The sequence below is a fragment of the Leiobunum rupestre genome, chromosome 11 (genome assembly GCF_980474605.1).
Source record: "Leiobunum rupestre chromosome 11, qqLeiRupe1.1.hap1, whole genome shotgun sequence".
NCBI lineage: Eukaryota > Metazoa > Arthropoda > Arachnida > Opiliones > Sclerosomatidae > Leiobunum > Leiobunum rupestre.
Window position 1 is genome coordinate 36,174,797 of NC_143394.1, and position 15,302 is coordinate 36,190,098.

At 35.8% G+C, this 15,302-nt stretch overlaps 1 protein-coding gene across 3 annotated transcripts; it reads left to right on the forward strand.

The window, feature by feature from the left end:
- The first annotated feature begins 42 nt into the window (after positions 1-42).
- Positions 43-14,981, forward strand: Amph (amphiphysin). 3 transcript variants are annotated; one of them, XM_090162647.1, is made up of 12 exons: positions 43-237; positions 4,556-4,636; positions 4,731-4,785; positions 5,775-5,965; positions 6,329-6,439; positions 7,334-7,419; positions 7,486-7,662; positions 7,849-7,929; positions 8,879-9,173; positions 9,235-9,381; positions 11,505-11,606; positions 12,657-14,981. In XM_090162647.1, exons 1-12 carry the CDS (start codon positions 169-171, stop codon positions 12,738-12,740), a joined length of 1,479 nt encoding a protein of 492 aa, XP_090018773.1. In that variant the 5' UTR covers positions 43-168; the 3' UTR covers positions 12,741-14,981. The 3 variants fall into 3 exon arrangements, with proteins under 3 accessions (XP_090018773.1, XP_090018774.1, XP_090018775.1); XM_090162648.1 differs by having other exon boundaries at positions 44-237; positions 12,660-14,981; XM_090162649.1 differs by lacking the exon at positions 7,849-7,929 and having other exon boundaries at positions 45-237.
- Positions 14,982-15,302: the final 321 nt, after the last annotated feature.

The window sequence follows — 15,302 nt, forward strand, 5'->3', positions numbered from 1 at the left end:
TTTATTTCGAAAAAGCCGCGTCGTCGATTACGCGGCGGAACGCGGTAGTCGGTTACGGATAAGGGGTAAGAAAGCGGTCGATTAATCGTCGGGAAAGAGGGGAGAGCGACGAGGCAGCCAATCAAGTCGCGGACTCCGTCGTGTCATCAGTTTCGCGAGCTCGCCAATATGGCAGACGGACGCGCTGTAGGATTTTCAAAGGTGATGCAAAAACACGCAGGCCGGGCCAAAGAGCGAGTAAGTTCGAACCTTTTCTGTTTATTTTATTGACCGCACAATCCCATCCATGAGTCGTTATAATTTACTTATAAATGATGAGCGACGGGGACGCTGTAAACCACGGCCTTATATAGCGCACCGCATACCTGACTTAGGCCTAACCGTCGGAAAGGGCAAAAATTCTCTCGCTTCGGCTAAAATACTCGCTGCTGCTGGTGGCAAAGCATCTCAGGGGGAGTGTACCGCGGCGTGTAAGGTCTTCTCAAGAATTTTCTTTGAAAAATCTCTGGTCAAACTAGTACCGGGGCATGGAAATATCTTGATTTTCGCGTTATTTAAAAGGCATTAAACGAACTTGAACCGAGACGAACGCGGATTTTAAAATATGATAATAATTCACGCCCGTACTAATGTCGCGATATTTTTTTAATGAAAATTACGTATTTGTGATAAATTTTAAAAATTGGGTTTGTAAATATATTAACAGATGTGTTTGGTGTTTATTTGGCCTACTTCTAAAGCAAGTATGTCATGTCCTCTAACAGTAAAAAAATCCCACACAGGAGGTTAACAATTTAAACTTATTGAAACAACACCTAAAATAAATCTTTTTTCAAAATTCTAGAACGCGATTTTTATATTTCCATAAACAGTCGACTAGCCCGATAAAACCCACAGACAGTCCTACACGTTATATGTAAGGATTCCCTTTTTTGCGTTTTTGGAAAAGTACGTTTCAACCGTTCCCAAATTCATCCGTTAACGAAATGTTGTAGGTGGAAGTTTTCTAGTGAGGAACAGAAAACCTCCTGATCAAGCCCCTATAACAAATTAACGGGGCAAATATAAGATTTCGTTACTACATTGTGGGTAGCATTCGGGCTTCTAAAACCAAAACAATTGCCTACATCCACCCATCCTTTCGTGTCATCCTTCGCAAATCCGCGAGAAAAACTTCCTGGTTTACTTTTTTCATCCAACCCCGAAACGAGCTTATCTGGATGTAATTTGAAGAATATTTTTCAATCCCTAGATTTATTGTAAAGTAGTTTTTTCCCCCATTTTCAACACCCATACGATATTTCGAGGTATTCGTGTTTCATTCGGTAATAAAACGTTAAACAAAATGGTTCGATTTTTGAAAAAGGTAAATATAGTCGTTGTATATTTGCTTTATTAATACACCGCTGAGAAAACTAAGCCAGGGTCACTGTTAAAAGCGACAGACAGCCACTACTCCGTCAATACCGCTATACTTAACACAGAAAATTTTCCCCAATTTATTTATTTTAATGAGATAATTTTCTATTTTTATAATTTAGTAGAAATATTTAAAAGTGCGGTTTATTGAATAATTCGAGATAACCCGTACATCTTGGTATTTCAAATAGCCCAAATATAGTGTTAACCCTAAATTTAAGGTGAATTTTAGAGACTAGATTTGTTTTAGTCTCAATATTTAAGCTAAATTAGACACTAAATTGTAATTTTTTTGTATCAAAATTTTAGCAAAGTTTGAGACTTTGGATATTTTTTAATTTCCTTATTTCAGCTAAATTAGACTGGATTTTCTTAAATTTCCCAATCTGAGCTGAAATAGAGACAGTGGATATTTTTCAATTTCCTAATTTGAGCTAAATTAGAGATTCGGGATATTTTTCAATTTCCGAATTTGAGCTAAATTAGAGACTCTTAATATTATTAAATTTCCAAATTTGGACTTAAGTAGAGACTCGGGTTATATTTAAATTTCCCAATTTAATTTAAATTGAAAACTCTGGTATTTTTATTTTTTCGATATTGGCTCTAAATTAAATACAATAATATTTTAAATTTCATAATTTTATCTAAATTAAACTCTAAATTTCCAAGGTTTGTGAGATAAATCTAAAAAAATCATTTAAACTTTAGTTTAATATAAGCCCTAGAAAAAGCTAAATAGAAAAAAGAAATTATAACAGAAACCGCCTTAACCCTTAATGTAAGGTTATATATAAATTAAACAAGTAGGATTAGCCCTGACGTGATTGATGTCTTTTTCTCCTCCCAAGTGGATTAATAGGGTTAATAAAAGGTTAATTGGAATTTATCGAAAAGGGTTAGTGGCTCGCTGGTCTTTTCCGGTAAAAAAAACGTTTAAAACAAATCTTTTTCAATTAGTGAGAGGAATAAAAAACGGATTCAGTTGCCCCTAAGAAATTTAGTTTGTAGAAAGATATGACCCACATCTAAAAATAGTCGCCTGCTTTTTGAAAATTTGGCAAAATGCCTCATATCCATTGCCAGCGAAAAGAGCCTCAACTGACACTGCACCCAAACCCGCCAATCGCTCCTCAACACCCTTTACTCCGGCTTATGTAGCAGTTGATGTCCCGGGTACGGGGACCCTGTGTGGTAATCTTGTCCTCGTAGCTCGTGTCTTCGCGGTAGCAGGTCCTCGTGGCGCATTCTAGTACGTTTTCCGCAACCCGTTTAAAAGATGAGATGAAACCTCCGAAGAAACTTGAAAGGCGAGACAATGATAGCTAGCCCTGGAAATTTTTTCCAAAGACATACTTCAATGACTACGTATTTAAAAACATAGAGGCAATCCTATTGTACTATTTGTTTTTGAGGATTTGAATGACGTTTAGGCTTGTGACTGTATGTTTTGTATTTGGAATATTTGATTATCATCTTATCGGTGACCTCAAAGCCATCATAGGCACGCCAGTATCAATATGCCCTCATTTCCAACCAATACGTTCATACCCGCTTGAATGTCTCTATTGCATTGCCAGCTGAGAATTTAATCACACGCTCTCCTCGCGTTTAATTTCCGATCTATTCGGAAATTCATTTCTTGTACATTTCCTGATTTAAATCACTTTAAAAATAAGTATTCAGTACTTACGGCTCGCGATAAAAATGTCCGTTTAGAAAATTTCCTATCTTTCAAAGTTATTTGGAAAAATTTTTGAATTTGAAGTGTTAAGATAAATTTAATTTTATATTTTTATAAAAAGACGTCACGAACCATTTTGTGTTTCGATAAAAATTAATACGATTAATCGATTTACGGAAATAGATAAATTTAAAAACACTATTCGATTAGAATTCGGGGTTAGCATACTTTATCTTTAAGTTATTTAAAAATGTCGAAACAATGAATACGGTTTAAAATTTATATTACGTACTGTAATATATTACGTTATTAAAAACAATTATCTTGAAAATTATTTTTAAATGACTAATCATATATTAGTTACATTATCAGTAACGGTGTAAACGAACTTTTCGATTAGGATTCGAGGTATCCGGTAAAAACACGGCTTTAAAATCTATATTACGTATTGTAAACGGAATACTGTACGTTTATAAAGAATTATCTAAACTATTTTTTAAAATTACGAATCAGCGATAGTAGAATTACCCTATCGATAACGGTGCTAACGAACTATTCGATTAGGATTCGAGGTTACTGGCTAAAACAAGATTTTTTCAAGTATAATTGGTTCTATAACCAAAAACACTGTACGTTTATATAAAAAAATCTAAATCATCTTTTGAAATTCCAAATCAACGATAATCGACTAAACCCTATCGGTAACGGTACAAACAAACTATTCGATTAGTATTCGAGGTTACCAGTAAAACACGGTTCTAAAACGTATATTACGTATTATAAATATATATAATAAAAAATTTCTAAAGAATTTTTTTAAATTCCAAATCAGCGATAATCAAATACACTCTAGCGGTAATGGTACAAACGATCTATTTGATAAGGAATCTAACTGCTTAAAATAAGGTTATACAGTGTATTTATCTTTTCGAAAAAGCATCCTACGCGATAAATATAGTAATTAAATACAATTTCGGGAATTAAGAGCGGAATTAAACGCTATTGTAATGGTTTTTATGTCGGGAGGGAACAAGCATGACTGACCGAACTTGAAATGAAACCGCTATAATTTTTTCCTTTTTTTAAGTTACCGGCAAATTTTTTCCTCGTAACAGGAAAAAAGAAATTGAAATATAACGAGTATTTCTTCTATTTCTGACTAAAGGGAAGTGAAGAATTATAACCGAAAAGTCTGGAATAATTTTCCCACCAGAAATTGTTTGAGAAACCGGGTTATATAGTGTATTTAATAGGGCATACTTTCGAGAATTTTGCGCCTTATAATAGGCGTTACGGTCGTGTAAATAATAACAGACGGACGAAGGAGAATGAATGAATGATCATGTATTTGAGCGGGAAAATCTAGCGTTCGGGTCCCGATCACGAAAAATTAAAAATATTCCACGCTTAATAATGCTGATACCTCGTTTCAAAAATTATCTCATTTTCTAGTTCCTTCAAAATCTGGGGAAAGCCGACAAAACCACCGACGAGTTATTCAACACTTACGTGAACAACTTTAATAAACAACAGGTGCGTTTACGCAGCGTTTTCCAAATAAATACGTTCATCATTATCATGACGTTTTACGCTAATGACATGATTTCAATTTTTTTTTTAAATATAGGCACTCGCTGGAAAGTTACAGAAAGAATTAAAAAATTACGTAACATGTATTCGAGGTTTGTTTACTTTACGCACCAAAATTAGATGCGGTAGATGCACGTTTCAGTTTCAAGGGGGCCCTACTTAACGGGCCCTGGGCGTTTTATTTGGGGCTACTTGAACACGAGGCCAGTTACATAGGCTAGGAAATAAAAACAACTGTGAGATGGTTTTCCCAAATAAACAGTTATAAGGACTTAGTTTAGAATTTGGGATATTTTAAATAAAAAAATATCTCCACGATGATTATAATTTACAAATCTAGGGCTTTTTTAGGATAATTAGGGAACCCATTTAGGCGTATTTTTCTGGCCAACCCATTTAGGCGTATTTTTCTGGCCAACCCATTTAGGCGTATTTTTCCGGGCAACCCATTTAGGCGTATTTTTCTGGCCAACCCATTTAGGCGTATTTTTCTGGCCAACCCATTTAGGCGTATTTTTCCGGGCAACCCATTTAGGCGTATTTTTCCGGGCAACCCATTTAGGCGTATTTTTTTGGGCAACCCATTTAGGCGTATTTTTTTGGGCAACCCATTTAGGCGTATTTTTTTGGGCAACCCATTTAGGCGTATTTTTTTGGGCAACCCATTTAGGCGTATTTTTTTGGGCAACCCATTTAGGCGTATTTTTTTGGGCAACCCATTTAGGCGTATTTTTTTGGGCAACCCATTTAGGCGTATTTTTTTGGGCAACCCATTTAGGCGTATTTCTTTGGGGATCCTTCTTAGCCGAATTCTTTTGGGGATCCCTCTTAGCCGTATTGTTTTTGAGGATTACTTTTAGCCGTATATTTCTGGGCAACCTATTTAGGCGTTTTTTTGCGGGACCCCTTTAGGCGAATTTTGGGGTCCCTCCAAATCTCTACATAGGTTACAGTCTATCCGTAAATACTTGTAGCAGCGCCGGTGAGCGAGACTGAACCGTGTACCGAATCTAAAACTATTATTTTGTTGAAAAAAAGGACATTTCGAATTATTTAATTACTCTCAAACTCGTAAAACCAGCGGTACAGGTGGCGAACAAGGGTTTGATGGACACCCTGAGCGAAATATACGAACAGGAATGGATTGGACACGAACAGATACCAGTCAAAGCCCAGGCCATCGAGTTGATTTGGGATGATTTCGGACACAAATTGCACGACCAAGTGACCATCCCACTCAACACTTATCTCAGCCAATTTTCGGAAATTAGAGTGCGTCCAAATAACAAAAATTATTACTTTTTTTGCACTTTTTTAATTATTTTTTGCACATTTTTTAATTAATTTTTGCACATTTTTAATTAATTTTTGCACATTTTTAATTAATTTTTGCACATTTTTTATTAGTTTTTGCACATTTTTAAAAATTTTGCACATTTTTAAAAAATTTGCACATTTTTAAATTTTTTGCACATTTTTAAATTTTTTGCACATTTTTTAAATTTTTTGCACATTTTTTAATTATTTTTTGCACATTTTTTAATTATTTTTTGCACATTTTTTAATTATTTTTTGCACATTTTTTTAATTATTTTTTGCACATTTTTTTAATTATTGTTTTAACACCCATTACAGAACAAAATTGCCAAAAGAGGTCGCAAATTGGTCGACTACGACGGGTGTCGTCACAACGTCGAAGCATTGCACCAAACTGGCAAGAAACGAGACGAAATGAAAGTAACAAAGGTGAAGTACCCAATGGACGCGCGTGTTAAAATTCCCGTAGTGCGAAACTAGTCGAACTTCGATGCTTTATCGCGTTTGCGAACTTCGGATCAGACTTTTTATTACTTTTTTTTGCTCGCTAGTGGCATGTTTAAGTTGAAAGGTTTATTGGATAGATTCAAGTAATGAAGCGGTGATAATGGGGAGTATCTATTTTACTGTACAAAAACGGTAGTTTTTCGAATGAAAGATAACATCTATTTCATCGATAAGTAACTGTGGCAACAGACAAATATACACTAACAAGGAGAGTACCCGAGGTCTTTATTGCCGATTTTGTTCAAAGTAGGGCGTAATGTAGATATTAAATTTTCCAAAAGGAGACGTTGCACTACCCATTCGATTTGCCATGGCAACTGAAAAAGTTTTTGACCATTTTATTTCTTATTTGTTGGTTGAAGGTAAAAAGTTTGGTTTACGTCAAAGAAGGTAGAGCATCGCGGGATATCTTAGAGCTACGCACTTCCGGTTATGCTATAATATAAGCCTTGTCAATTGAAATATTAACTAGAAGTTTATCACGCAAATGTGGAAATAGTCTTAGCACGTACCGGAAGTTAATTTCTACTCCTCTTCTATATTTTCTTTTTTTCTCACACATTTAACGAAAAAATTATTAATAATTTATTGTCAATATTATTTATGAAATCATAAGATTTAAATATTGGAGCTAGACCTTGGCTGTTAAAATTTACCTAATATAATTTAATGGTTGCTCAACACCTTAATTTTTAACATTACGACCCGGGGTGGGGTGTCAACTTAAACAGCGCCACTTTAAATAGGTCCTTATAGAAAAGAATTACGGTTTTGAAATGAATTTCAACTAACACAATTTTTTTGTACCTTTTCCAGGCTAGAGAACAAATGGAAGAAGCTAAACGCCTTTACGAAGTTATAAATACCGAGTTAAACGAAGAATTACCAGCACTATACGACAGGTATAATCGACTAATACTGGACCGTTTCCGTTAATCGATTAATAATCGTAACGTATATCGTTTCAGCCGAATCCCGTTCTTAGTGTCGAATCTACAGACGGTATTCACGGCGGAAACGGTCTTCCACGTGGAGAATTCGAAGATATACGCCCAACTGAGCGAATTGATGGAGAAATTAGCATTGGAGCACCAGAGAGGAGCCTACGTCATCCGGAAGGCCGGATCCCCCAAAATTCAAAGGGGGTAAGAGACGCGTCCTGTACGCCGTATCATATCGAGCCTCATTTGTAATTATAATTGGGAGGGAGTTGTTGTAAACACGTTTCGTTCGCGTCCTATTAGGCCCACATTTAAATGACATATTTTGTTTGCAACTTGCGGGAAAAAAACGGAAGTATATACTGACGGGGTTATATGTGTTATACGTAGTTATCGAGGACTGACTCTTTCGCACTCCAAATTCAGCCACGGACCGTTGGTCCACCCCTATTGGAGTAGGTCTGCCGGCAGGTACTGGAAAGTATATCTACCAGAATATATTTAAAAAAATACACCCCCTTCATTAAAACACATACCATGACACTCGCATCTTTCTAACACGTGCGTAATGTTTACCTCCCATTCCTGCATAAAGATCTTTCGAGGTACTTTCGAATGGCGACTTGCTATTTTTTCGACGGGTTCTACTTCTTATTATGGGTTCCCCTCTTTCCAGATGGTGACGGGGGGGGGGGGGACAAGATGAAGGTGACTTTGAGGTGGGTAGCGAAGGTAATTTTAGGGGGGACTCAAATGGAGGTTATTTTGGGGGGGGGGAGACTGGCCAGGGATGGCGACTTTGGGGGCCAAAACCCTGACGTAAACCCTGAAGTTATGGCGACTTTGGAGGCCAAAACCCTGACGTAAACCCTGAAGTTATGGCGACTTTGGGGGCCAAAACCCTGACGTAAACCCTGAAGTTATGGCGACTTTGAAGGCCAAAACCCTGACGTAAACCCTGAAGTTATGGCGACTTTGAAGGCCAAAACCCTGACGTAAACCCTGAAGTTATGGCGACTTTGGGGGCCAAAGCCCTGACGTAAACCCTGAAGTTATGGCGACTTTGGGGGCCAAAACCCTGACATAAACCCTGACGTTATGGCGACTTTGGGGGCCAAAACCCTGACGTTATGGCGACTTTGGGGGCCAAAACCCTGACGTTATGGCGACTTTGGGGGCCAAAACCCTGACGTTATGGCGACTTTGGGGGCCAAAACCCTGACGTAGGCAATTTTGGGGAACCCCAGTTGGGAACGCGAGAAGGTGGCTACCTCCATTCGAAAACCTCAAAAACAATCTATAAAAATAACACTATAATCCGCGCATGAGTGTGATATATTTGTGTTATATTAACACTATTTTGGCATGATGTCCTATGTTATCAAAATATTTAATGAAGTTCCTGTCACGAACCGCGCAGGGAGAACGACATCCGACACTACGAAGAGATCGAATTCAAAAAGAACACGATGGAGCGGAAATCCGACCATTTAATAACCAAGAGTTCGGCCGAAACGAACGGCGGGGTGCGACCCAGCACCCCGGTCAGCCCCAAAGCCTCCCAGCGACAGCATTTGGACAGCCTGCATGATTCGAGTACAGTGTCCCAGTCGCCGACTCGCTCCGGGTCGTTTCGGGTGGAGCGCAACTCGTCGCCCGTCCACAATGACACCAGGAACGAAAAGGATTATGAACCGGTCGAAGCAAATTCTCAAGTAGGAAAGACCCCTTTTGGATTTGATAGGATCCGAAGCTCACTGGTTTCTTTTTGTACAGATCCCAATAGTCGAAAATAATCACATTGGAATCAATGACACATCAGTCAGTCCCGCCAAGAGCCCCGATTCCAAGAAAGTCGAGGAATTATACGATATCCCTGTTGGGGCCACAACGACAGACCTACCACCCGGCGTACTCTACAGGGTGAGCATTTCTACCCATCACAATTTCAGGGAAAATCAGCCTTTCTTAGCTTTAAATCAGGTCATGAAAATGGTTTAGCTTGAAAGACTAATTTAAGACGTCTTGTGAAAACAAGGTAATCAATAAGGGGTATCTGAGGAGTAGTTTGAAACGTTTATAAATGAGGAGTAGTTTAAAACGTTTATAAATGAGGAGTAGTTTGAAACGTTTATAAATGAGGAGTAGTTTGAAACGTTTATAAATGAGTAATTTGAAACGTTTATAAATGAGGAGTAGTTTAAAACGTTTATAAATGAGGAGTAGTTTAAAACGTTTATAAATGAGGAGTAGTTTAAAACGTTTATAAATGAGGAGTAGTTTAAAACGTTTATAAATGAGGAGTAGTTTAAAACGTTTATAAATGAGGAGTAGTTTAAAACGTTTATAAATGAGGAGTAGTTTAAAACGTTTATAAATGAGGAGTAGTTTAAAACGTTTATAAATGAGGAGTAGTTTAAAACGTTTATAAATGAGGAGTAGTTTAAAACGTTTATAAATGAGGAGTAGTTTAAAACGTTTATAAATGAGGAGTAGTTTAAAACGTTTATAAATGAGGAGTAGTTTAAAACGTTTATAAATGAGGAGTAGTTTAAAACGTTTATAAATGAGGAGTAGTTTAAAACGTTTATAAATGAGGAGTAGTTTAAAACGTTTATAAATGAGGAGTAGTTTAAAACGTTTATAAATGAGGAGTAGTTTAAAACGTTTATAAATGAGGAGTAGTTTAAAACGTTTATAAATGAGTAGTTTAAAACGTTTATAAATGAGTAGTTTAAAACGTTTATAAATGAGTAGTTTAAAACGTTTATAAATGAGGAGTAGTTTAAAACGTTTATAAATGAGGAGTAGTTTAAAACGTTTATAAATGAGGAGTAGTTTAAAACGTTTATAAATGAGGAGTAGTTTAAAACGTTTATAAATGAGGAGTAGTTTAAAACGTTTATAAATGAGGAGTAGTTTAAAACGTTTATAAATGAGTAGTTTAAAACGTTTATAAATGAGGAGTTTAAAACGAGGTTAATCGATGAGTAGTTTAAAACGAGGTTAATCGATGAGGAGTAGTTTAAAACGAGGTTAATCGATGAGTAGTTTAAAACGAGGTTAATCGATGAGGAGTAGTTTAAAACGAGGTTAATCGATGAGGAGTAGTTTAAAACGAGGTTAATCGATGAGGAGTAGTTTAAAACGAGGTTAATCGATGAGGAGTAGTTTAAAACGAGGTTAATCGATGAGGAGTAGTTTAAAACGAGGTTAATCGATGAGGAGTAGTTTAAAACGAGGTTAATCGATGAGGAGTAGTTTAAAACGAGGTTAATCGATGAGGAGTAGTTTAAAACGAGGTTAATCGATGAGGAGTAGTTTAAAACGAGGTTAATCGATGAGGAGTAGTTTAAAACGAGGTTAATCGATGAGGAGTAGTTTAAAACGAGGTTAATCGATGAGGAGTAGTTTAAAACGAGGTTAATCGATGAGGAGTAGTTTAAAACGAGGTTAATCGATGAGGAGTAGTTTAAAACGAGGTTAATCGATGAGGAGTAGTTTAAAACGAGGTTAATCGATGAGGAGTAGTTTAAAACGAGGTTAATCGATGAGGAGTAGTTTAAAACGAGGTTAATCGATGAGGAGTAGTTTAAAACGAGGTTAATCGATGAGGAGTAGTTTAAAACGAGGTTAATCGATGAGGAGTAGTTTAAAACGAGGTTAATCGATGAGGAGTAGTTTAAAACGAGGTTAATCGATGAGGAGTAGTTTAAAACGAGGTTAATCGATGAGGAGTAGTTTAAAACGAGGTTAATCGATGAGTAGTTTAAAACGAGGTTAATCGATGAGTAGTTTAAAACGAGGTTAATCGATGAGGAGTAGTTTAAAACGAGGTTAATCGATGAGGAGTAGTTTAAAACGAGGTTAATCGATGAGGAGTAGTTTAAAACGAGGTTAATCGATGAGGAGTAGTTTAAAACGAGGTTAATCGATGAGGAGTAGTTTAAAACGAGGTTAATCGATGAGGAGTAGTTTGACTTTGAAGAGTAGGGTAATTAATAAAAACTAAATGTACTTTGTAGACTGATAAGTTACTTTTTCAGGTGCGAGCGACTTATAAATACGCGGCGGAAGACGTAGACGAGTTAGCTTTTGAAATGGGCGAAATAATTCGCGTCATAGAGTACGACGACCCCGAAGAACAAGTAAGTGAATAGATGAGGCGTCAGTCACTGCGTTTTCGCCGACAGCGTTGCCAGACATACGATCATTATGGCTTACGTCTATAATTTCTAGCTAATTTTTGAGACTTGCGATATTTTCAATGACGTACTATATTCGCGACCGAAAACTACGCCCCCTTTGGTTAGCCATTGAAACCTAGATAGGTAGTGGCTGAAGCAGACGCTAGTAGTTTTTCCTCATCGATATTTAGTGAATTTGACTTTTATAACAAAATTATACCTTCATTTTAATATAATTTTTGCATCGTTTGCTTATATTTTGAAAAGTTCATTTAAGAAAAAACTTTCTTACCACCTTTTAATTTGTCTGTAGCAGACGCTAGATCATAGGCGCTACCTCGAAGCAGCTAGCGCCGTTACGCCACCTAGACTCATTTCGGTCGCAAATAGTACGCATTTTTCGATAATTCAACTTGCTCGTACGATAGTTTTTTAAATTTGCAAGTTATAAACGGACTTTTAAACATAACTTTTCAATCGGTCGAACTTTAAGCGTTATCAAAGTAAATGAACCGAAGTTATCAGACTGCTATACTCCCCGTGTTGGAGGCGTTTTCCTAATGAAGTTACATTTTGAACTCGAATTTTAAATTTTGCGCGCTCCTAGGCTGAAAAAAAAGCGCTATTTCGATAACTTCGGTTCATTTGTTATTAAAAAAAATTATTTAAGTCAGGGATCTGTAAAATGGAGGAAAAATGCCAGGGATTCAAATAATTTCGTTGAAAGTCAGGGATTTTAGTTAGTCAACCAAACCACACATCAACAACGAATTTTTGACCTAAAATAATAAAAAAAAATGTCCAAAAATATAACCAAAAAGGTCAGGAATATTGGCAAACATTGGTCAGGGATAACCTGGAAAAGCGAGGGATTTTAGATCAGAAATTTTCGTACGAACCCTGCAACGCTGTGCGCGGACCACATGACTGAAGTGGTGAATTAACCCCAAATGGGGAAAAAAGTGTAGAACAACCTTCGCTTTACCATTTGCGTCTCTCTTTCCAAAATTGCAGGAGGAAGGATGGCTGATGGGGGTCAAGGAGACATCGGGAGAGAAGGGTCTCTTCCCTGCCAATTTCACCCGTCCAATCTAACGAAAGGGGCACCCGCGGAGGACAAGCAGAAATATCCCGCTTTGATTACATCCCCACCTTAAAAAGAAACCCCCCCAAAATGGTATTATGAGCCCCCCTTAATCAAAGAGTAAAGATCTGTTTTATTACAACAAATAAACTATATATTATATCTTCGGTACTTTTTCTTTGCTTAAGAAGAAAATATTGCCAAAATAAAAAGGGAAAAATAAACTCAAAAGCTACGAAATAAGTGCTAGGTTTTTCTTCGTAACCCCAGCTAACGGTGTGTGAAAACGGTCACATTTATGTTGAAAATCTTTCGTTTTTTTTTTTCGTTGGGTTATATCATTTTTATTTTGTTTTTGGTGCGTTACTGATAAATTCTGTTCCATTTTTAATAAAAAAAATAATAAGATTTTGCGAATAGGGCGAAAATTATATTGTGCCATAAAAACCTTGATTATATTAAAATCTAAAACCCTTTACTTTTCAATTTAATATTAAAATTTAATATAGTCTCTTAAGGTTTTTTTTTGTTCTAAGGAATGGTTCGGAGAAGTAAGCAATGTGATATATAAAAATAACGAGAAATATCAGCGCTGTAGCCACCGTTTGCTCAAAGATTTAAAGAGAAATATATATAGAAATCTAACCAGGCGTTTTTCAAAGAATTACTTTACGACTGGCGCGTCCCCTAAAACCTATTCAAGGTTAAACCCTAAAAGAGAGTTAAATTGGTCTCCCTCCTCCTTCCCCCGAAGATCTGTTCAATTTCAATAAGTGCTATATACAATAAGCTTCCACGTTAATTTACCAATTAAAAAGATTATACGCCTGAAAGTCTATAGTGTTTATCAAAGCATTCCTCCCTCCGTATATCGACTACAACTCATAATGAGTGTAACTAAACACCGTAAAAAAACAGGCCAAAATTTGATACCGGGATTTGTACCAATTGTATAGAGCGTCTTGATTCCCATAAAAAATGGTAGTTTCGCGTAAGCAAAAACTTTCCAATTTTTTTGTATAAACAATTTAAATATTATATAAAATTTCTGTGTTTTAAAATGGGTAGAAATATACATGTTCGGAGTTTTGTAAACCCTCAAATATTTCAAAGTTTTAATTGCAAAATTAGCTAACGACCATTTCAAATGTAACATTTTTACGTTTTTGTCATTTCCGAGAAACCGAAAATTATAGCTTGACAAAAAATGGCTGGCTGGGTAGATAAAGCGCTATCGTGAAAAATTTAAAACTTTGAAATATTTTTTATAAAGAATCATTCGTAATTTGGATATTTTCAGGGTAGGTCTGGTGCCTTAAAAATTCGTATCAACACTTTTTTCGACCTGTCTTAAATATACATATATATCAAATCTTCGATACAATTTCTTATATTGTAGTACTTTTTATCTTCTCAATGTAAATAAGTGTCATACATTTGTTATGGAGATATATCGTGTTTTTCTAATGAAAAGTACGCTTTTTATTAAATATTATAGAAGTTAAAAAAAAGAAAACAAAGCTAATTTATAGGTGGTTTTTTTCCATACGAGTGCATCTATTGCGTTAAAACAAATAATATTGTAGGACATGGTGTGTGTATTATAATAATTTTAAAATACATCATTAAAAAAATGTGTACCAAATGGCTTCGCAAACGCGTTATACTTTACGTTCAGCTGGGGATAAAATCGTGAAAAAAACCCCGAAAAATAACAAAATCTCGCAATCGAATCGTCAGATTATTTATTACGATGGAAAAAAAAATTAAAATGGCCACTATTTTAAGCGATTATGAGTAAAAAAAATATATATAACGAAAAATACCGGTTTTATATTATTATAAAATATATATATGAAACAAAACAATGTATATGACCAAGCCGAGGCTTAAGGAAGTTAGTTTTGTCGAAAGCATTTTGATATAGTTTTTGGATTTAGCTGGGTTCGCTAAGCCTTACGCTTTCGTCTAAAATTAATAAAATGAAAACAAAGAAAGGTAAAGGTGGATTAAACCGTGGAATGCGGAGTTTTTATAACCAATTTTATGTAGTAACGAAAAAGTTCAATTTTTTTACCGAATACGAGAAAACCAAACCATATTTAATACTCCCGACGTTTTTCAGTGATTTGCATTACTTCTAGTAATATTAATCGTCAATGTAAACAGAAAAAAATAAAGTAACAAAAAATATGTTATTGTTATAAGAACCTCTGCCACTTTTGGAAACCAATAAACCCGTGTTTTTTTGATGCCTGTTTTTTAATAAAAATAAATATTTAGAGTCGTACAGACAACGCTATGAAATAAATCTAGGCCTACCTTTTATCTTAAGAGGAAAAGTTGGCTCAGGTCCATATTTATTACGTTAATTTCTGGTAGTAACAGAGATAGTTTTTATCTCTACACAACTAAAAATAAATAAATAAATAAGGGTGCATAAAATTACGAAAGGTCAAAGTGTCCTCTGTTATATTAGCTAAGGTTCTTTCGTCGTGATTGGAGTACACGATGGTGTCGTTTTGCCTCCCCCCCCTTCCCCAGTGAAAATTTGACCACACAAACCTTAAGTA

Coding starts and splice junctions, on each gene's coding strand:
- Amph (XM_090162647.1), top strand. CDS start 169: ATGGCAGACGGACGCGCTGTAGGATTTTCAAAGGTGATGCAAAAACAC. Junction 6,440..7,333: donor ACGAAATGAAAGTAACAAAG/GTGAAGTACCCA, acceptor TACCTTTTCCAG/GCTAGAGAACAAATGGAAGA. Junction 7,663..7,848: donor TCCCCCAAAATTCAAAGGGG/GTAAGAGACGCG, acceptor TGTTATACGTAG/TTATCGAGGACTGACTCTTT.